The sequence below is a fragment of the Eschscholzia californica genome, unplaced genomic scaffold, assembly GCF_041429995.1.
Source record: "Eschscholzia californica isolate CP2 unplaced genomic scaffold, dmEscCali1.0.p SCAF_5, whole genome shotgun sequence".
Taxonomy (NCBI): Eukaryota; Viridiplantae; Streptophyta; class Magnoliopsida; order Ranunculales; family Papaveraceae; genus Eschscholzia; species Eschscholzia californica.
Window position 1 is genome coordinate 3394288 of NW_028238472.1, and position 22575 is coordinate 3416862.

Sequence of the window (22575 nt, forward strand, 5' to 3'; positions counted from 1 at the left end):
CCTTAGTCGACAAAAGAAGGCTTATAACCTCCACCATTCTTGAATCATACTATGTTTTGGCATGCTTAGATAAGCAATCAGCTTCCACATTAGACTTCCTGGATACATGAACAAAAGAAAAAGATCCAAAACAAGAATGCATCCATTTTCTTTTTGCACGGTTAGATGACGTCTAACTATTCTGGATGGCAAATTTGAGTTGATTCCGGTCCAGTTGAGTCAGACATGTCCAATCCAGACAATGGGAAAAAGAAAAACAGAACACGAACCTTAATGGCTTAATCATCCGAAATTCAAAACAGAAGAAGTACAGGCATAGTATCATTGGTTAATATTGAGACCAAAGTTTAATGGTACACTCGATCGTAAATTCTTCAATTAAAGTTTGTATCAAGTATAAAATGAAGGAACAAGAACAACTTCAATTCAACAAAAATAAATTTTCCGTCATACAGAAACAGAATTTAGTAGTGCTTCGTTGTTTTAGCTGATAGGTGTTAATCCTTTTTTCCCTTTTGTAGCTTGAGAAGGAACTAAGATGAATACTGCATAATTTACACGGCCTCGGGTGACTGGCTAATGAGTTGACTGCATAGGGTAAAACCGGATTCCACTCAAACATTGCTCTGCTTGTAGTTCTTGGTGTCGAGAACCTGCTTCCCGCACATAGCACAGACTCCTGAACAAGCACGAAATTACTTTTAAAACGTTGCATACAATTATCCGGAATTTCATTAACTCATTTAAAAAGAAAATGGAGAAAAAGAGTAGAAGAAGATAGTACATAGTTTGAAGATTTGAATTTATTACCTTTGGTATAAGCACAGGTGTGACAATATTTGCCATCTTGGTGAACTTGTTGCTTGCATATGATGCACTTGGTCGTTCCGTATGGGGTCCATCTGCCAAGGAATCGGGACAAATAACTTAACACGACACCCCAAAATCTTTAAATTTCTATCCTTTAAACCTATTAAGTAATAAAAGAAGACGAAAACCCCACTCCGATTACTAATAGAGTCTGACTACATATTTACCGATATAGTAGTTAAGTGGGAAGGTATCCAGTGAGATTTTAATCGGAGTCCAAGTTATGCTTGGTGACCTCTATCTAGAGCAAACATGTAAGCTAATGTAGTTTGTCCAGGTGAGTTTGTCAAAGATTAGTGTGAATATATGTAGCAATACTATAACGTTCAGAGTACACACGTCACTTTGCCAATTTCATGTGGGCTAACTATGAAATGATCATGTTATAGTAGTTAATTTATATGTATACCACTAAGGTGTAAACAGAAAGATCAACATTGCACAAAACTCGTAGGGCACCTACTGGAACCTAAGATTCAATTATGCAATCATAAGAGCATCTCGCCAAAAGTTCTTTAGAACCTAAGCTTGGTTTTGATTTTCAATACAATAACTTAGGTTGAGGGAACCTTTTCAAGACCCATTTCTTCTCTCTCATGCACCCAGTTAATTTTCTTTTCAAGGTACTTTTAGTGAACAATTACCAAGAACTCAAGGTTACACGAGGCATAAAAGCACATTCTTGATTGACAGTGTGGACAAAAGTATGGACACTTAAAACTTAAAAGAAAGTTCTTGACCAAGAAACCATTATTACGGAAATAAAGTATTGTGCTCTACTTTTAGTGGAAATGAGGCCACAGGTTCGAAGAAGCTACTCTGTTGCTCTTGACATCAAGCATGCTCTTAATAACTGTATGTTCTCAAATTCTAGTTCAAAGGTTTACCCGTACAAGAGAAATCTCTACCACCTCCGCCGTGAGAAAATTGAAGGGGATAGTTCTACCGAAGTATGGTTCTTTCGTTTATATGGTGGACAATTGACAGTGGTCGAGACGAACAAGATGTGAAACTCTCTGATACCTAACATACAGTATACTAAGAGAAAGCAAATAACTCACTGAAAATGTTACTACTCAGTCCAAATAGTTCTCTAACCTAACATGCTCAACTACTGCAAATAACTTTATTGAACTTCAAATTACAACATCACCAGACACTCTAACCCCCCTTGCTTACCGCGTACCCTAATCCCCATACCTTTTTTGGGTGGGTTTGGGATCCAGTACCCCAAATTTGGTGTACCGAAATTCCAGTCTTAATTACACCAATTTTTTTGTAAGAACCTATAAGCTCCACTACTAAGGTCGTTTAACTACAAGATTTCTTATTCAACTAGTTAAAATTTGAAGTTTTATGGAGATAGAATGTTTGATTGTACGTGTATCATGTATGCATCACTAAAAGTTTATATCATTTAAGAAAATAGTCCAAAAAGTACCGAAGAGGTATACACCTAGCTTACACGATTCTCACATGGTAGGGTATCGCGTTCCGGTACCCGTACCACGTACCAAAGCGATCCACGTACCAAAGCGATCCACGTACCATGTAACATAGTTCGGAATCGTAGAGGCAGATTACTCGCCTCCCGTCAATACTACTCGAAAATCCATGGCTACTGCTAAGTAATACTAGTTAAATTCAAGTCTCATCCAATAAAAGATTCTCATGTGTTATTTGCATAATACAATATCAAACCCATTCACTAATAATAAAGATCAGAGCCCCTAAAAATTAGAAATTTCAAAACCCTAAAAACAGAAACTAGGTTAAAGAAAAGTTCTTATCAAATTAAGAGAAGAACCTATTTTTCTTGGAGAGGAGTTTGTTCTCGTTAATCTTACGACCACCTCCTTCAGTAGTATTGCTAGCTCCTTCTTTCCACTTGTCCGGTACGATCACCTTCCCTAACTTCTTCTCACCTGCAAAAATCAAATCAAATTGAATTGAATCCCCAAAATCAACCAGTTCTAGGTATGAAGAAATTGATGAGTTTTTTTAGGGTTTCACTTACACTTCTCACACACCATAGCTTCTGATTTTATTAATGGCGATTAAATTTCTGAAAGTACTTCTTCTTCTTCACTAGGCGATAGTGTTTCTTCCTTTGCTTTTTCCCCAATCGGAAAAAATAGTAGTAAACTTAAAAGGGGATAATTCAATATTGGCCCCCTAGATGTGACTAATTTGTCATTTTAACCCCTCATGTTGACAAACCGTCAGTTTTGGACTCCCATAAGGCATAGCTACAATTCGGTCACTCTCTAACCAAAAGACATTTCAATTTCCAAGCTTTGCCCTACTATTTTTTTTTTTGAAGTCGACTACGATAAACGTATGTCGTTACATTAAATAATTTGACAACCTTAGACATTTCAATCGCCCATCTATTTTCTGCTAAGTGGCAGTTAGTTTTATTTGTTTTTACCCTAGTATCTTTGTCATAAAACAATCTCGGGAGAAAATAGAATATTCCATCTTTTGGTGGCTAGGCCTATTGGGTCTTGCACGAGCGCGTGTTGATATTGAGGTCTTTCTAACAATAAGTTTGAATCACTCCATCCATGTAATAATAATATTAGTAAAAGTCATTGTTCAATATTCAATCTTGTTTTTGTGATCAATGTAGGACTATTTAGTTGGAGACTATGAGAAAATCTTATCATAGGTTTTCTTTTTAGTGGAAGTGAACTTCATGCGGAGTTAAAAGACATAAGTTGATTTTATTGGTGCAGAAAGTGCCTTTTAACATGTTTCAAAGTTATACATCGTAAATATAAATCGAGTTATGCAAGTTTACCGATCTAATTTTTATAGGCCAGCACTTTGGGGAAAGCTAAATAGTTTCCGGGGGTGTGAAATTTTAAAGAGACTATGTAGAATTTTAGAAATTTTCCGGGGAAATAAATTTTAAGGGGAAATAAAAAAAACACTCCACCTCACCTCTTTGTCTTCTCCGATTAGGTCGCCGGTCGGAAAATTTTCCGGGCGGCGACCATGAAAACAAAAAAAAAATTCACTCTCTCTCTCTCTAGAAACTCTGGCGAAGGGGTTTCCCTTCGCCGGAGTTCCGGTCTGTTGAAGAAACTTTTTTTTTTTTTTATGGTCGCCGGCCGGAATATTTTTCCGGCCGGCGACCTAATCGGAGAAGATAGAGGTTAGGTGGAGAGTGAGGTGAGGTGAGGTGGAGAGAGATTGAGCTGAGGTGGAGAAGTATTTTGCTTTCTCCCTAAATAAAATTGTCAAACAAAATTGACTAATTTTTGACCAAGTCTTCACACCTCGAAAACTATTTAGCTTTCCCTAAAGCGCTGGCCTTTTTATAAGAACACATCTCCCGTTGTAGGAACTAGTTGACCTTAATTCCCTTAGCAAATGGATTGTTTCATCACTCCTTAACCCTTTGATACATCAATAAAAGACTAATTATATATTGTGATAACATGAATATATTTTGGGAAGTTTTATAGGCAATGCTCAAAATTGTTAAAGGCAATGTGCGCTAGACTTGGTTAGAACAAATTGACCATGTATAGTTAGAGACAACGCACATCTTCCTTCTGTGGCAAAAATAATTTCAATCTTTTTTTCTATCTTCACTCTCGCCAGCAAAAATGAGACCCCCTACTCTGGCAGGTAAACCAAACCGTGAAGTTTCTCTTCAGTTTAACCATGCCTCGAGTCTCATCAGCAATGTAGGAGCAAGTCTTTCCTTGCACACAGAACTTCCGCTTCACGTCAAAATTGTAGCTGATTCAGGGTTTCATAGATCCACTTTCTTTCAGTGACCCTAGTTGTTTATAATAGTAAAAGAGGGTTTCCAATGTCGCGGAAGTGACTAACTTCTTTCAAGTTAGACAGAAATGCAGTAATGGGTTAGGGTTCAGGAGAAAGTTCTTAGGAGCGTCTGCAAAATTTATTCTTCTTTCATAGTGAAGACGTGAAGTTCTCTTATCTTGATTTTCACCCTGGGTATTGTTGTCATACTGACCGAACCAATTACCTCGTGTTCTTATGTGATTATTCGTTATTTTCATTGTTTTCTTCTAGTCATCGAGTAATCCGGTCACATCAATCTTACAGTTTTGATCAAGAAAAGAAGCAATTACAAAGAATAGGTTGATGTCACTGGTCGACGATCTTTCAGCGGAGAAGAATGAAGATGGACATTATCTTCAAGACCACATTGTCTCTAACCATTGCGGTAATGCCTTATCAACTTTGGGCAGTGTCTATAAAATCTCCCATCAATTTTCTGCTAAGTGGACCTAGCCGGTAAGCTTTATTTATGCATATTCAAAGGTTTTTATATATTTTCAACAAACAAAAAAAGGTTTTTATATAAATCAAAAGTATGTACAAGTGGAAATAAACTTTTCAAGTCAAACTGAAAATAGAATCTTTGGAGAAAGTCAAATATAATTAGTCCAATTAAGTTATAATAACCAAATCAAATTAGACCAAACGATTCCATCAACAAAATTTGATACATCAAACAAATCACAAAATTTCAACAAAAAAAGAAAAAACAAATCACAACATCTCTCTTATTCAAGAAATCAAGCATTAGGGTTTTCTCACAATCTCCTATCTAAACTTACAAGATTTTGCAAGAATCATGCATCTTAAGGAGATTTGGAGGTTGAACATGATATAATCTTGGCTTCCAAAATCAAGATTTCGAGGAATTGTCACTATCAATCCAAATCAACACATCAGAGAAAGGATACCTTGTAGAAATCATATAAGAAAAACAAATTGCAAACAATGGGTGGTACCATCATGATTCATGATCCACAATTCTTTTCCAGCAGATACGATTCAATTATTAAATCATTGAGAACTTTACAATTATGACACAAACAAAAATGGGGTTTTGGAAGTACTGGCCAAGGAAAACCACGTCACTTATTTAATGAGCAACAAACATATTCTTGTATGAAGATTCAAAAATTGTTGGAACATAAACTTATCCTAAGATACGTCAACTAATCCAGCTATAATTATCTTTACTAGTTGATTTCTTTTACGAAACAAAATTGATAGAGTTTAGAATCCATGTCAGAATCCTACTTAAAGGCCTGTATTTTGCCGCTTTTCTCTCTCTAAAAAGGGTTTAAAATCCAAGTGGACCAGATCGGATTCCGACCTATCTGCCTAAGTTAATTTCGACTCCTCTATCACCACTGTTTAGTGTATATGTCTTGATTAAACTTCTAATTTCAATAAACTAGTTGAGATTTGATTAATACAAGAGAAAAAATTAAGATAATTAAGACGTGACCTCGACCATTATAAATCAAATCATAGATCCCACAAAATCTATTAATTAAAAATAACAAGTTGGTTTGTCTAGTGAAAATTTGTAGAAATTGACAGATGATACTTTGGGTGCAAGATTGCCACCTAAAGGTTTTACAAGATTTAGTGGGGAAGAAAAAATCATTGAAACTCAAATCTTATTTTAATAATCATTGACAACTAAAATTAGAGGATAAATGGAGGCACGAATAAATATTTTACGTTTATAACGTGGTTAAGACAGGAAGAATTTGGTTTTGCATAATAATCTATGACAATTATTGATTTTAAGTCTCCTTTTAAAAAGATGGTAAAAAGATAGTAAACTCAGGGGTGGCCCGTGACCAAAGCCACCAAAGCGGTCGCTTTGGGCCCCAAATAATCAAGGGCCTCATGTTTCATATTTCGTATGTAATTTTCGAAAAACTAATTATATTTTAAATCAATTTCAAACACAATTTAAGTTGCAGTTTGGTTGTAAAGTATTTAGATCTTAAATGGAAGGTCAAGGGTTCGATTCCTACCATTGGATTGTTTAAATTTTACTTAATTTTTTTTCTAATATTCATTGTATGGGGGCCCCAATTTTTGGTTTCGCTTGGGGCCCCCGATGTACTAGGGCCGGCCCTGAGTAAACTGTTCATAATTGTCAATATTAAAACAGAAAAGAAGTTATTTTGAGATCAGTGTGGTTAAATCCATTTCGAAAAAAAAATTAAAATTCCACAGAAAATGATAGGGTGGAATATATGCAACATGGGCAAAGGGTCTCTATAGAAAACTTCTGTGAGAGAAATGGAATGCCATGGTGATATATCTAATCTCATCCTTCAACTCAAGCAGCTGTTCGACCTTGTGAATTTCATTAGGCACGAGTGGGGGTTGTTGGGGAGAGGGGTTCTCTCCTCTACTCATTCTCGAGTAGTTTCGAGTTGGATGTCAACTAATTTAATATATATCAAAACTAAACTTACACGTACCTGAAAATAGTCCACTTCACTTAACAAAAAGACATGTGGTAGGCTCACCACTTTTGAAGGGGCGTATGAAAAGAGTCTCACATGGCTAAAGTACTACGAAAAATAAAATATTTAGTTGGATGCTCACAAACTTATCGGATAAAATGTAATCGTAATTGCAATTTTCTTATTTAGAAAGGTAATTTTATTTGTCAAATTTGTCCACTAGGATCAACCTAATGTAACCAAAAAATTGCAAATAATAGAAATCCAAGAAAGACTAGAGTTTTTTCCTCTAACTAACACACATCCACATTTTGGCATGTCCATATAATTGTTTAATCTCTTCTCCATTTTGTTGATTTCTTCAATCAATTTTCCTCCTAACCTCATCTATACTTCTTCTCTACTTTCATCTTCTTCCCTCAAATTCCTGTTTTTTCTCCAAATAAGTTGACCCCAAAACCATCAATCAATTTTCCCTTGAAAACCATCTCTCATTTCTCCTTTATTCTTAAGATCTAATTTTGGGAAGGTTTGATATTTTTAGATGTTGTTTCTAAACACATCAACAATTTGACAAACATGGTTGGAGATGGAGCTTGTTGAGAGGAAGATTATACCAAAGTTTTCAATTTAATGGTATTATTTCCTCTTTCTCTCTCTTTATCTCTAAAAGAGTATAGATAGATCCAAATTCATATTTTATTGAATGAATTATATCTTTATATCTACTATGGTTGAGATTTATTGAGGGCATGTAAAAAAGAAAACAAACATAACCCTCTCTCTCTCTCTATTGTTCTTCTCTTTTGGGATATGCAGAGGGATTTTTTGATTTGTTTGTATTCTTGGTCATTGTACAATCATCATTATGAAGATTAAAGGGATTTGCAAGGGCTTCATGTGTAACATCTCCCAAATCTTTGGTATACTCTCTCTCTCTCTCTCTAGAATTTGATTCTTGCTCTCTCTCTCTAGATTTTGATGGATTGAATTTTTTGCAGTAGTTCCTAAGGAGCATGAGATGGAAATTGGGTACCCAACAGATGTTAAACATGTTGCACATATTGGGTGGGATAGCCATTCTTCTAATGCACCTACTTGGGTTTGTACTCTTATCTTTTCTAATATTGATTTTATAATAACAATCTTGTAAAAAAAAATTCTTGATTGTATCTTTTTTCATATTCCTATACCCGATTGACTAAAATCACAAATATTTGATCTACATGCAGATGAATGAATTCAAGTCGACATCTGATTTCTCGGATACCAACAATGGCCCATTATGGTGCTCTCAAGGTAAATTTTACTAGTATTCATTCATACAACGTGACATGATGTTTGAAAATGATAAAACATAAAGGATCTTGATTATGATAGAAAACTAAAATACATATTCCTGTGATGATCCAAAAGAATGACAAATATACCGACTTTTTTGTCAGAAAGATACTCTATTGAAAAACGCCTAAAAGGAAAACAAACCAAACAACTAAGGTAACAGTAAAAAGGAAAAACAAGAAAAGACTAGTAAAGTATGTCTTTTTATCGTTATTTTTTATTTTGAATCTATAGCAACTATATGTCTGAAAAAACGTTTGTAATGACGACTATGTGGTAGAAAATGAAATTATTCTAATAATGTAGCAATTAGATTGCCCCAGAAACAACCATAAATTTTGGTACTATGACGATTTTTAAAACACTATCAATAACAAAATAGTACATATATACCTTCAAACTTACCACATAACCTATAGAATCGCGAAGGTTAGTAGGATCTACCATGAGCTCCGCATAAGATCTATATTATACTGCATGTAAAATCATATCAATTTTGTAGTATAAAATTTCACCAAGCAAGTAATTGTTCCATTTTAATGTCATATACTAACTTAACATACAAAATGTCATGTATCAACAGAATTTGAGCAGTCAATTGGACACCTTAGACAAGCTTCAGATAATGCCCTCTTAAGAGATTCAATGCCTTCAGACCTTCCAAGATCTCAAACCAAACAGAAGAGAAAGAAGAAGAACAAATCAACATTATCTCCCAAGGCTTCTTCTTCTCCAACTTCTTCATCTTTCAGACATGTTTCATCAAGAACAGTTTCAAAATCAAAATCTTCATTAATGGCTACAACATTATCAGAACTCAATATGACCCCAAGTGTTCAAGGATTGATATAAATTTTATAATTTGGGTTTTGGTCCAAAAACTATGTGAATTGATAAATAAGGACTTAACTTGCTTCCTTATTTTCTTCACTAGATAGATCTAAGTGGTAATTGTATTTTGCACCACCATTTCAAGATGTTGTTGTAATTAATGAAAATTCATACTTCAAAATATTGATTCTATTCTACTAATTATTACATATTTTTTGTTGGTGGAAGAAAAATAGCAAAAGATGAATTTTGCAGATTTCTTTAACTCGTATTAGTTGTCCTCGAAATGGAGGTGTGTAATTAATTTTTAACCGTTTGTCGAAATATATGAGTTTTCACATTATTATTTAGTAATAACGTTTGTGTCCAAAAACCATATAATCCTAATTCTTCAATCATAAAATCCGAGTTACTCCCCATTTTTTACTTCCATGAGAATTCTCCATTCATCCATGAATCTTCAGCATAGACTGACACTTCGATTTTTCACCTCTCTTTTCCACAAAATGTTGATCCTAAACTTCATCCTCGAATCCAAAACACTGACAAATTGCCCTCAATGTATCTCTTATCCAATTTTTTTAACGTAACAAGATATAATCAACCAGAAATTGATCAAGTTCTTTAAAAATTGTCAAGAGTTAGTTCTGATTTAAATACTAAGATGGCTGTGCCAGTTATGCGGCCCATCGGAAGCCCGTCGGCTTTCACTGTCCATGGGTAGCCTTGCTGCAAGACAATTTCATAATTTTTACCTAGCCCACGCATGCCCAAGAAGTCTATTGTTCTTAGAAATATGTTCCACGGAACACCCGAGTCCTGTGGTACCCATGAGTAGCCGAACCGACCCCCTTCCAACGCCTATTTTAGACCATACAACAACTTGAGTAATTTGCACACACATGTAGTTTTAAAGCAATATAAAGCCCAGAAGTTGTATCGTGTATACATCTTTTTTCAATGGCCCATGAAGGCATTAATGAGTAATTTGCACACACATGTATATTAGCAATTTGGGCAACTATATATACGAACTAGCCAAGATCATCTTGATTGGGGCCGTTGGTTTTGTAACTAGGCCGAAGGTCTCAGCCTAATCCTTCACGGCTCGTTGATGAAAGATTTTGGAAACAAGGCTAGCATTTGGTTGTGCCATCTAACTTGTGTTTCATGTTAAAACTATTTACGTTCCACTAAGTTTTGAGAAGGGCGAAGAAGAACAAAACCCATATTTTGTCGATTTCAATTCTAATGTCATTGCTTCCCTCTGATGTTGATATTTAAAATGCTTTAGAATAGCAAGTGGAGGGGAAAGGAAACTGTTTGCTAGTTGAGTAAGAAGTGCTTGTGGAGGTTGATGCTTTGAGGAAGCGTCTCAGGAAGTATCAAGGAAACATGACAAGTGTTGAGGAACTGTCACAAACACTTGAAGAAAAGCTTCACAAGAAGTATTTGGGTAGGAGTCATCCCGACAAAGTGTCGATCGAAACATCAAAACAGATTTTGACACTAGCATCACACAAAATGTTGATAAAACGTCACAAAAGGCGCGAAATGCTTCACAAAAAATGTTGATAAAACGTCACAAAAGGCACGAAATGCTTCACAAAAAGTGTTGAGGAAAGCGTAAGAAAAGAGGTTGAAGGGAAGCATCACAAAAGTATAAAGAGCGTGTCACAAAAGCATCGACGGAGGTGTCCAAGAAGCGTAATAAAAAGTCTCACAGAAATAAAAAGTATCAGTGTCACAAATAGAGCACCACAAAAAGTATAAAAAAAACACTATTAAAAAGTGTCACAAAATGTAATGACGAAGTGTCGCACAAAATGTCGAGAAAGTATCACAGAAGGTGTCAAGGGGAGGTTCACAAAATGCATGAAGAAACATTTTAAAAGGTGTCAAAGAAACCTCATAAAAGGTGTGGAGGGAAGCATCACAAAACATGTCATGGAAGTGTTACTATGAGTGTCATAAAAGCTGTGGATATTTCAAGTTCCATGTAAAGGAAGCGACATAAAAAGCATCTGAAATCTCTTTTAGTTAGGGGAGATTGCATTAATTTTGATAGCAAGTCTACTTTGTTAAATAAAATTATTTCTGGGTCAAGTACATTTTTGAAACATTTACTCGATGATTTAATAAGTTTTAGCGTTCTTCATTACGGTAAATTTTCTCTAAACGTATAGTCAGTGTAATTGCCTACGCCCTTCTATACGGTCCCTTCTATATGGTCAACGACTCGACGCTGTCGTTATAGTAGGGGTTTACATAGTGCATTTATGTCAATTTCTACTTATCCCCACCATCTCCTAAATTTCTTACAAGCCTATATTATAAACCATGTAGGTATTATCCATTACATCACTATTTGTATATTTCATTTTCCAAAAAGATACGAGATCTTCTTCAAACTATTATTTTAACCAAATTTTATTATTTTAATCCACATAAACTATTATACTAGTTTTACAACATTTATATAAGTTCTTGTTGGCTAGTATTTTCCTCAAAACTAACTAAGGAGTTGTTGGAGGATTTAATGGTGCAGGTCCTAGATATTACAGTCACCTATCTCGATGTTAATCCTATGGACTGCATAATGTCTAGGTCATCTATCACAAATATTCTTGAACAACAAACTTTATTCTGTGAAAACGGATAGAATTTAGAAAGAAATTATAATGAGAATAAATGGTTAGATCGTATGCACCAATATAAAAATGTGACACGAATTTAAAGAAAGCAACGTGTTTATATTTGTTTATTCAAATTTTATGGGTATTTTTTAAAATACAATTCCTATACATTAATATATAAAATTTCATGACATATGGTATGACATCTATTTTAGTTTATAATGTTTTGATAGCTATATTGTTGGATGCCATACCTTTCATCCAATTTACATTGTTATCCTTCTAACAATATTGTAGAAATGTCATACAATATAATTTTAAAATGAAAAAGACAACATAAAAGCATTTTAAGACCATTTTATTAATTGTAAAATGTTAATTTTGAATAGTCTTGGTGCCCTCGAATATGAAATATGAGACTTCGGTCTTGTTTCCTCTCTACAATATGTAGTTAAGATTTGGTCTATAGTGGTCCCTTGATGTGGATTTCTAAAGTCTTTACATGAAAAGACATCGTGTCGTCGTCGAGAGAGGCATGTTTCTGTTAATACAAGGTGTAATTTCTCCAAAACTTATTCATGAAGAAAGTGAAACAACTCCACACATAATAGATAACATTATAATTGTACATGAGGATGAGGTAAATTTAATAGAATAAGTTTTTTTTTGTCTAAAGCCCAAAAACGAGACTTAATAGCACCTTAAGTCAAATATTAACACACAATCTACAATCAAAAAATCCAAAATTTTACACTTAAACAATATTAGTGATTTGTTTATTTGCATTAAGAGAAAACAGAAATACAAACAAATTGAACTATTACCTACTTTTTACTAAGTTTGGGGTCTTAAACCTAACATATGTTTTTATTCTGAATCGATCGCCCACCAACCCTTTATAGAGAGCTCAAAAACGAGATTTTTAGATAAAATATCTGATGTGGAAATATTTTGTGAAATCTCTTACCAACAGAATGTTCTAAGATTTTTCAATTTTACATATTCTTTTAAATTGGTAATATGGATAATGCCATCGAAGTACTCGACCGAAAAATCTTGACCAATCCACCCCCCAACCCTTTATAGAGAGCTGAAAAACGAGATTTTTAGATAGAACCCTCAATGTAGAAATATTTTGTGCAATCTCTTACCAAGAGAATATTCAAAGATTTTTTAATTTTACATATTTTTATGAAGAGATAATATGAGGATAATGGTATCAAAGTATTTGACACAAAAATCTTGACCATGCACTCTATAGGACTATTTTTTCAAAATATGAGCTATAACGATATCGTTGTTGCCATCCAAAATGACATACCGACCATAAAACCCTATTCAAGACTTAGGTTTTTACCTCACAAATTGAAATATGCAAGTTTCTCAACAGACTTTGTCGATAAAATGACATAAAGAAAATTAATATTGGTACAAACAGGAAAAGTTTGAATAACTACAATACTATTTATTCACTTTAATAAACTAAGAACCTTCTATTATAAATAAAATATAAAGATTTGGTCACCATCTCATTAATTATTGTAACTTCCGATAAGATTGTTTTATTATACCAATTTTTATACTTAATAATTATAGTTGATTAATCAACTTTTAGAGATATTCTTTTAATACTTTAAACAAATAAAATATATTAGATGGACTAAAGAGAAAAGTAACTCTTATTGAAGAGCAATAAACGACACAACTAAAGTATCAAAAGATTCTAAAAGAATGTCTCCCGAAAGAAAACTTTAACCAAATCAATTTAGAAAGGAACATATTTTTCGTATCTAAACAAGTGTTCCCTTCTTCGGAGGCTCTAACTAACCGGGCCATAATTTATGTTGAGGGCTTTTGGGCACCTATGTTATAGTTTGAATTTTTTGAGTTCACAAATTTTCCCAATCATACTTCAACTTAATCTAATTTTTTTTCTACATATTGATCCATAATTTTCATTTTCTCTGTATTTAGATATATTTGAGCCTCTTAGGACAACTAACTAATCACTAGATTGCACAATAGATAACATGATTAGTAACAGATCAATAGATGGCTTCTGAACCACTTAAATCCTGAGAAGAGTTCTATTGTAACTGACAATTTCAGTGAATAAATTAGGCTAAAAGCCTACTTTCATAAAAACAAAAATTACTAAATCGTGTCTTTGTGGCCATATACTTAAGGATATAACTTTCAAAAATGATTGTAGGATTTACCGGTGGATTGTAGGACTTACCCGTGTACCCCCTAGCATACCTCATTGTTGAAATGACTAATAAGACAATGAATGTTTTAGTCTTTTCACAGTCTGAAAACACTGTAAAAAATACTAAAATACCCCTTGTCTTATTAAAGGGAGTACATCGAGGAATGTACTGGGAAATCAATTGTCTAACTTTATCTGGTAACAACCAAAGAGAGTTCAGTGTGCATACAGATGGATTCTTTGTTTGGCGAAAGTTTACCACAAACCGAGCTGGGTCAAGGAGGTTTTTCACCACTACTTCTAAATCCTCCTATGATTTTGATTTCTCCATTTTCTTTAAGAAATAATTTTTTTTGAGCTCCAATTTCTGTAAATTTTCTTGTTAGCCCTCCAAAATTTTCCCTTTGCCTCTCAATGTTTTGTTAATTCAAATTTGATCCCCTTTGTAATTCTAGGTCACCCTAGAGTCAAATTTTTCCTCTAGAAGATAAGTCTAGATATATTGTCATTCTATGTAGTTTTAAATATGTTTAACATTAACCATAACCATTAATATCTCTGATAGACTCGTTTGAAATAATTTTTTATGCTTCTTTAACCTTAAGTTTTCGAAATAGTTATTTTTCGTCTTTGGAGCTACAAGAGCATGTATTGTGGAGGATTAAAATCAGTCGATTGCCAAAATGGATGAAGGGTAGGCAATGGTCGTCCTGTTAGTTGTGCAATGGCGCATTGCAGAAGGTCGAAAGACATTATGTTTTGGTGACTCAAAGAACACTAGTATTACCTTTCTTGCTAAGACTGGATGTTGCACGCAGACATCAAGCTCACTGGACGTACGTTCATGTTTTAAAGAATCTTAAGTCTTTAAGTACTTATTGTGATCTTACAAATTTTGTACATGTAAATAGAGTTACCAACTCTAAAACAGACAAACTTGTTAAATGGTCTAGAAAGAATAATGCTCCTAGATCATGGTTTAACGAAACAATACGCTCTAGCTGCAATCCCACTCGTTGTAATATTTCTTTATCTTGAACAAATTGCACTTCTTGAATGAAAAGGGATGGATTTATGAACTAAAAATCAACATTCATTTATCTGAATCGTCTTTATACAATTGGATGTTTTCTAATACAATAGAGAAGTACAATATTAACACCACGCACATATGAAAGAAAATATGACTATCTAAGTTATATATATATATATATATATATATATATATATATATATATATATATATATATATATATATGAATCCGTTCTTGAAACGGGGACCTAAAAGGTGGTAACCAACTTGGTAACTACTCCAACTGACCGATGTTGCTGAGAGAATATTGGAGTGAGGCAGAGGACTTATGCAAGATAGTTCACTAACATGGACAAAGGAACCAAACAAAGACCTTTTTTCTTCAATTCTGAAGTGAATTCATCTTCCCTTCTGATAGTTCTCATCTTCTCTTCACTTTTCTCTTCTGTCATTTGTTCTAAATCAGAGCTCACCTTTGGGCTATTATCAGGAGAAGTAGCAGTATCTTCTAAATCAGAATCATCACAATAATCAACCACTCTGGTTCTTCTCTTCTTCAAATTCAATTTTCTACACCTTCTGCCAGTATCGTCGAAACCCGAAGAACACCTCCATGAAACATTTGAACCAGCAGCATTAGAAACCAAAGAAGAACTCCCAAAATCAGAACCACTAAATTGATCCCCATTACCACCATCATTTAACAAAAAATCTTCAAAATAATCAGTCCAACCACTCTCTTCATTAGAGGAGGAATCATGATCCATTTTTCTTCCTCTAGATTTTTTAGTAAATGAGTAACTACCCATGATATAGAATCAAATTATATGAAGAAATTGAAGAACAATTATTGCTCTAGGTTGTTTTCTTTTTGCTAATTTTAATGGATAGGCCTGCTATGATTGAAAGGCTATATATATAGTAATTGTGTATACGAAAGTTAACATTTAAAAAATGGAAAGAAAAAAAGGCAAAGCAACACCCATGACTTAGAATCTTGAGTGTGGGCCATTTAGGGGAGTTGAGGAAGATCATATTCAGTTGCAACATAAATCAAGAGAGAGAAAATAGAGAGAGAGAGAGAGTCTTTGACCTTCATGTCTACCATTGAAATCAGACCATGAAAATTAACACAAACTATTGTTATTCTATATCAGTTGACCTGGTCAATTTACTACGATCAAGTCAAATGTTATTCGCATACCACCTTTTTCCCCTTTTTGAGACGCGGCTCTCTCCCTCTAGCTCTAGGGGCGCCCGCACAGTGCCCCCACCACGAGCGACTCTCTAATATAGATTAGTAAGTGTAGATTTACTGGGTTAAATAGATTTGTCAGCAGAGGAATACAAATAGTGTTTGTGAGTTTGAGAAATTATATAAAGTAATGTTTGTGTTAAAGTCTTATGTAAACAATGTCTAGAATGTAGGGTGAGAAAAATGTCAAAAACAGGATTTCCTACACTCACGTCGAAATGTACTTTTGTTCAAGTTAAAGGAGATATAGAAAGTGACAGCCTAGACGTTATCAAGCATCTTCAAAACTCAAGCATACCAATTCAATGGCAATCCAATTTTCATGTCTCGGAAATTTTAAAAAAATTCTTCCACAGTTTCTAGGCATCAAATTCTCACATCCCTCGTAGATGAAATATGCATGCATACAGTTTAGCTAAATGGGCTAGAACTCGTGATTGTAATAGAATTTGGACAATAGTCCCACTTTTTCTCCTTCATTTGTATTGTAATAACTCCGACAAAAAAAGTTCAAGGAGATAGGAATGCATTAACAAAATAGGTGAGTGCATTTCCTTGGTCGAAGTCAAAGGTTTCATCTCTATCTAAAAGCCAAATCAAGGGTGCCTATAAAAAATCCCTGAAGTTTCAGTTCTCATTCTTATGCTCGTTTAGCATTGACGTTGCTGTTTTAACACTCATCAGGCCAAGCCCAATTTCAGTTTACATTAGGCAGAACCAAACACCAGTAGAAATTTTATGCACACAGCATCTTCTTTTTATTCACACAAGCACACTTTTTTTGTTGAACTCACAAAAGCACACTTAACTTGGTCAATTTTATTATGACATAGCCAAGTTTATTCACATCACGCCCTCTCTCTTGACCTATTTGTCTCCGTCTACCACCATTTTCCTCTCTCTCCAAGAGAGAGAAAAAAAGATACACATCGACACACATGGTAGGCGCAAAAAACGACACACGTGATGGGACGTGTAAGAATAGTCTCACACAGGAGAAGGTCGATCTAGCAACCTACAATATAATGTCTAGGTCCTCTCCACTTGTTGTCAATTAGTTTTGAGTTGGATGACCACAAATTTCACATTGTATCAAAACTAGACCACACGTGATTGATTTAAAAGTCACATGTGTTACACGTCAACCGAAAAAAAAAACACGTGCCAGACTAAAATAAAGTGTGACACGTGACTACGTGAGTGGACGTGTGATAGTCCCACATAGGGAATGAGCCCTCTAACAACCAAGAATACAATGCCCAGATTATCTGCACTCATTTCTAATTGGTTTTAAGTTGAATGACCACAATCCTAACACTCTATATCTCTAATTAATTAAGTAGACCTCCATTAGTGAAGGTCCTCAAAAAGAATATTTTGTCAAAAACAAAAATTAAAAGTAGACCAGTTAGGCCAATAACTGGTAGCCCAGTTGGTTAGTTCATTACTCTGCAATGCAGAAGTCTCGGGTTCGCTCCACTAGAAGTGCAAAGTTGGGGAACATTGAACTTGGATTATTATTAGTATAAATATGTAATAAATTTGTCGGGTTTTAGGTCTCTTTCATCTTGTTAGGCTTTAGGCCTCTTTCATGATTTAACTTAGGCAGTTATCGTGCTTATCACATCTTCATGGTGTATCAATGCCTTGTAACGACTAACGTAGAACGTAGTCGATTTCTCAAAAAAAAAAGTAGACCAGTTAGATGGGTTGGTCATCTTTGAGGGACCAAAATAAAATTAACCCAAAAGAAAGATAAACTAATGAATGCAAACATGGTGAAGAATGTTTTAGTTTGTGGTCGCGGTTGAGAGACTCAAAACAAATTGGCAATGGTGGAGAAGACATCGATATTATATTCTTATTTGCTAGATAGTTCTTCTCTTATGGAGGACTCTTCTCACAAATAATAAAAAAAAACAAAGAATGTACTTTGAGGAGTCAATGCTAGGATTTTGACCACAATTTTTTTTATGTGGCCTCTTTCCCACATTATATTCTTTTCTTCCTAAGTAGGACCCAACTAACGGAGGTCATTGTTCGTTTTTTTATGCTAGGACACAACTTAAAACAAGTTCGTTTTAATTAAAAAAAATAAATTTCTTATATTTTTCTCTTTATATATATATACACCTCTATCTCTATTTTTATCTCTTTGTGATAATCTATATAATAAAACAGAAGGGAAAACGATGACTGGGACAAACATCCTTTTTTAATTATGGATATTGTCTAGAAGCCCTTCATAATTTAAAATATAGTCCTTCGTAGAAATAAAGTTACCTATTTAAAAATCTTTCTTAGAAATAAAATATCTAATTTGAGGAAAAAAAGAAACAAAAGTATTGCAAGAGTTAAAACAAGAAATTGAAATCTCTCTCATAAAATAATTAATTTAAGAAAAAAAGAAATAAAAGAAAATAAATAATAAGTAGAATACCAAAAAATTATGGTATCCACTATATAGCAATAATAAATATTGAAAGTCGTCAAATTTAATAGATATGATTGTTCGTGCCCTAGGGCACGGGGTATATCCTAGTAGTTCTACAAGGGAGAAGAGCGATCTGGCAACTAAGAATATAATGTCTTGGTCCTCTTCACTTATTATCAATTGATTTTGCGTTGGATGATCACAAACTTAACATGAACAAATTCTTGGTGCTAGATCGCCTCTCTCCCATGTGGGACTATCTTTACATGGCCCCTTACATGTGGCATTCTTTGAGCCTAATACATTTTTTTTGCGGACAATGTGGAGCATGTGAGGTTCTTAAGACACTCACGTGTGGATCTAGTTCTAATATCATGTTAAGTTTGTTATAGTCCAACTCAAAGCACATGTTAGGTTCAAAGAATGACACACGTGATGGGACGTGTGAAAATAGTCCTACACGGAAGAAGTGTGGTCTAGCAACCTTGAATATAATGTCTATGTCCTCTCCACTCATTGCTAATTGATTTTGAGTTGGATGACCACAAACTTCACATGGTATCAAAGCTTGCCCACACCTGATTGGTTTAAAAGCCACATGTATTTCACGTCACCCAAAAAAAAAAGAAAAACACGGATTATGTTAAAAAAAAATGTGGCACGTGAGGGGACATGTGAGAGTCCCTCTAAAATCAAGAATATAATGTCCAGGTCCTCTCCACTCATTGCTAATTTGGTTTTGAGTTTGATGACCACAAACTTAACACTCTTTATCCCTCTCTAATTAATGCAAAGATGGTGAAGAATGTTAAGTTGTGGTCATCTTTGAAAGACTCTAAACAAATTGCTAAGGTGGAGAAAACGCAGACACTATATTTTTATTTGCTAGATCGTCCTTCTCCTACGTGTGAATATTCTCACCGATAATAAAAAAGAACTAGGAATATACTTTGCGGTAATGTTAGAATTTTGACCACCAAATTTTTTTTTTTTTATGTGGAGTCTTTCCCACAAAGATATATGCTTTAGGAGAATTTTAAATCTAAAATGTTCAACAAAAATAAGTAAATCTAAGAGGATAATAAATGCTGTGGTTGGTGGGTAAAGTTTGACCTCATCCCTAACCCTAATCGATCCTTCAGTCACTCCAACCATGACTCCATCTATGAGACTGTTGTGGTGGTCAGAAAGAGGAAGGAAAAGAAACAAACATTAATACTACTGAGTTCTGAAGAGCTTTAAAGAAGACCCGACCCGACCTGACCTGAGAGTGGGAGTGTCCCATATACTATACATGCATGAAATAGCTGGCACGTTAATGGTAGTAATAGTAGTTATAGTCTTTCTTTCAGATACAAAGACAAGTCAGATGGGGATTGGGGATACATATCGTGCTTCATACAAAGAGAAAGACTCTACTCCTCGGGAAAGAGACCCAACCCATTACCTTTTTTTTTTTGAGAAATAGACTACGTTCTACATTGGTCGTTACAAAGCATTGATACATCACGAAGATGTCATAAGCAAGATAATTGCCTAAGTTAAACCATGAAAGAGGCATGAAGCTAACAAGATGAAAAAGTCTTAAAGCCCGACGAATTTATACTAACCCAAATTCAATATTTTCCGATTTTACAATTCCAATGAATCGAACCTAGGACTTCTGCATTGCAGACCAATGCACTTAAGAAAGGGTTTTGATAATTGAAAGGAAAATGATTGGACCACCTAAAGTCAAACCAAACTATGTGCAAAATATAATCAACAATCAGGATCTAAGGGTCAATTCTCTCAAGATTGTGTATTAGATATCGAGAATATTCTAGTTGTTCATATCATCTTTTGTCCAGTCTATGCCACCTTTCGGTTGCTGTATCATGATTATAACGGAAAGTAATATTTGACTACAGACGTTTGTTCCAACATGCCCAGAAATATGTCGTGGTATTCAGTATTTTCAGATTGGAAAATAAGCATGTCTCGTTAGATGTAGAACCATGATCTAGCAAATATATCAAAGATTCTTAGCTATGTTGTAACAATTTCTAACCTCAATAGCCCAAAACGAGTCATAGTTTTGTAAAGCAATTCCACATTTGTGGTGAGACGGAATGTGGTGCTCCTCTTAAGAGGTTAAATACCCTTCCCTAGTGAGGCTTTTTAAAGCCGTGAGGCACAGATGTGCCAAAGCGGGCAATATCACTAGCAGCCCAGAAGGTTGGTTCGCACCATCCTATAACACGTTATCAACACGATATGCTCTACTGTGATGTGGTCTTGGGAGGGTGTGTTGTAAAGCAATCTCACGTTGGTGTTGAGACGTAGTGTGATGCTCCTCTTAAGAGTTTAAACACCCTTCCCTAGTGAAACCTTTTAAAGTCGTGAGACACAAGTGTGCTAAAACAAACAATATCACTAGCAGCCCAGAAGGCTGGTCCACACCATCCTATATCACATAGGAAATATTTTGAGAAACATTACAAATTTAATCCTTCACCAAATTAGAATTTTGGTTCCCCTGGCTGTTTGTAATTGAGAATATTCAATTCACTAATCCACTTATACATATTCTTGCTTAGTAGCCTCCAAGTTAAGTACTCTCATAGTGCAATTTACATAATAACTACTCCTTTACGCAACGTCTTCGAAATTTTATGCTAATGTGGGTACTTTTAGACAGAATCTGAGGGCATTTCCAATTCAACATCCCAACTCTAAAACTTAGTTCTACAAAGTAGTGTTTAGAGTTTTTCTTTAATCATCTCCCATGCAAAACTCAATTTGAATCTCAGGCTTGATGTGGTGTCATTTATTATAGAGGTTCTTAAGAAGACACTTTAAATTTAAAGTGTGTTCTTGAGGATCTCTGAGTTTCACTCGTTTACTTTTATAGTCCAAAACTATAAGCATTAGAATTTTTCTTGAAGGTGGTACTGGAGAAACCTTTCTAACAGAGCATCTTTAAATGACCAAGTAAGAGCATCTCCAGTGGGACACACTAACAAAAACTCTGAAGTCTAGTTGTCAAGTGTCAAATGAAAATTCTCTTTCCTAAGTGTCAATACAGAGACCCTCTAAACTTTTTGGTCTCCAATGGAGATCTCTAAAACCTCTTTACTTAATACACATGTCACTCCTAAATTGAATAGGGAAAAAGTAGTTAAAAAGCAAGAGTTTGTATTGGTTTAAATTTTTAAGTAACACTTAGAGAGTCTCAAGGAGACACTCTAGTTTTGAAACATCTCCGACGGGACACTCAAACTCTAACACTTAGAGTGCCACCTAGAATTTTGGAGATTTTGTTAAAAAACCTTCTCCAACGGGACACTCTATTTGACACTCCATGATGATGTGAGAGCATTTATTATAGAGACACTCTAAAATTAGAGTGTGTCCTTGAGACTCTCTAAGTGTCACTTTAAAATTTAAACCAATAGAAATCTTTTCTTTTTAACTATTTTTTCCCTATTCAATTTAAGAGTGACATGTCACATGTGCATTAAGTATAGAGAGTTTATAGATCTCTATTGGACACCAAAAAATTTTAAAGTGTCTTTGTATTGACACCTAGGAAAGAGAATATCCATTGACACTTAACAACTAGACTTTTAGAGTGTTTGTTAGAGTGTCTTGTTGGAGATGCTCTAAGCAAGAGGCAATTTAGAGATCCACTTTACACTCTTGACGCGTAGGACTT

General features: G+C 34.6%; 3 protein-coding genes across 4 annotated transcripts; 1 reads left to right on the forward strand and 2 right to left on the reverse strand.

The window, feature by feature from the left end:
• Window positions 1-308: 308 nt before the first annotated feature.
• LOC147536314 (postsynaptic protein-like protein) lies at window positions 309-3046 on the reverse strand. Its single transcript, XM_086642392.1, has 4 exons — window positions 2888-3046; window positions 2678-2795; window positions 811-902; window positions 309-679 (listed from the first exon to the last, which is right to left on the reverse strand). Exons 1-4 carry the CDS (start codon window positions 2901-2903, stop codon window positions 615-617), a joined length of 291 nt encoding a protein of 96 aa, XP_086498518.1. The 5' UTR covers window positions 2904-3046; the 3' UTR covers window positions 309-614.
• Window positions 3047-7353: 4307 nt separating this feature from the next.
• On the forward strand, window positions 7354-9492 carry LOC147536315 (CRIB domain-containing protein RIC9-like). Of its 2 annotated transcripts, none has more exons than XM_086644472.1 (5): window positions 7354-7775; window positions 7959-8062; window positions 8141-8241; window positions 8372-8438; window positions 9064-9492. In XM_086644472.1, the coding sequence occupies exons 2-5, from the start codon at window positions 8008-8010 to the stop codon at window positions 9330-9332; spliced, it is 492 nt and encodes a 163-aa protein (XP_086500598.1). In that variant the 5' UTR covers window positions 7354-7775; window positions 7959-8007; the 3' UTR covers window positions 9333-9492. The 2 variants fall into 2 exon arrangements, with proteins under 2 accessions (XP_086500598.1, XP_086500599.1); XM_086644473.1 differs by having other exon boundaries at window positions 7494-7775; window positions 8144-8241.
• A 6003-nt stretch (window positions 9493-15495) lies between these two features.
• Window positions 15496-15956, reverse strand: LOC147536316 (vascular-related unknown protein 4-like). Its single transcript, XM_086640275.1, has one exon. It carries the CDS (start codon window positions 15954-15956, stop codon window positions 15516-15518), a length of 441 nt encoding a protein of 146 aa, XP_086496401.1. The 3' UTR covers window positions 15496-15515.
• Window positions 15957-22575: the final 6619 nt, after the last annotated feature.

What these genes read in the sequence shown, in the direction of transcription:
- LOC147536314 (XM_086642392.1), bottom strand. An exon ending in CTCCTCTCCAAGAAAAATAG is followed by an intron (nt 903 to 2,677) that starts GTTCTTCTCTTA and finishes ATTCCTTGGCAG; the next exon opens with ATGGACCCCATACGGAACGA. An exon ending in CACCTGTGCTTATACCAAAG is followed by an intron (nt 680 to 810) that starts GTAATAAATTCA and finishes GTGCTTGTTCAG; the next exon opens with GAGTCTGTGCTATGTGCGGG.
- LOC147536315 (XM_086644472.1), top strand. Translation starts at nt 8,008, where the DNA reads ATGAAGATTAAAGGGATTTGCAAGGGCTTCATGTGTAACATCTCCCAA. An exon ending in TAACATCTCCCAAATCTTTG is followed by an intron (nt 8,063 to 8,140) that starts GTATACTCTCTC and finishes AATTTTTTGCAG; the next exon opens with TAGTTCCTAAGGAGCATGAG. An exon ending in CTTCTAATGCACCTACTTGG is followed by an intron (nt 8,242 to 8,371) that starts GTTTGTACTCTT and finishes ATCTACATGCAG; the next exon opens with ATGAATGAATTCAAGTCGAC.
- LOC147536316 (XM_086640275.1), bottom strand. Translation starts at nt 15,956, where the DNA reads ATGGATCATGATTCCTCCTCTAATGAAGAGAGTGGTTGGACTGATTAT.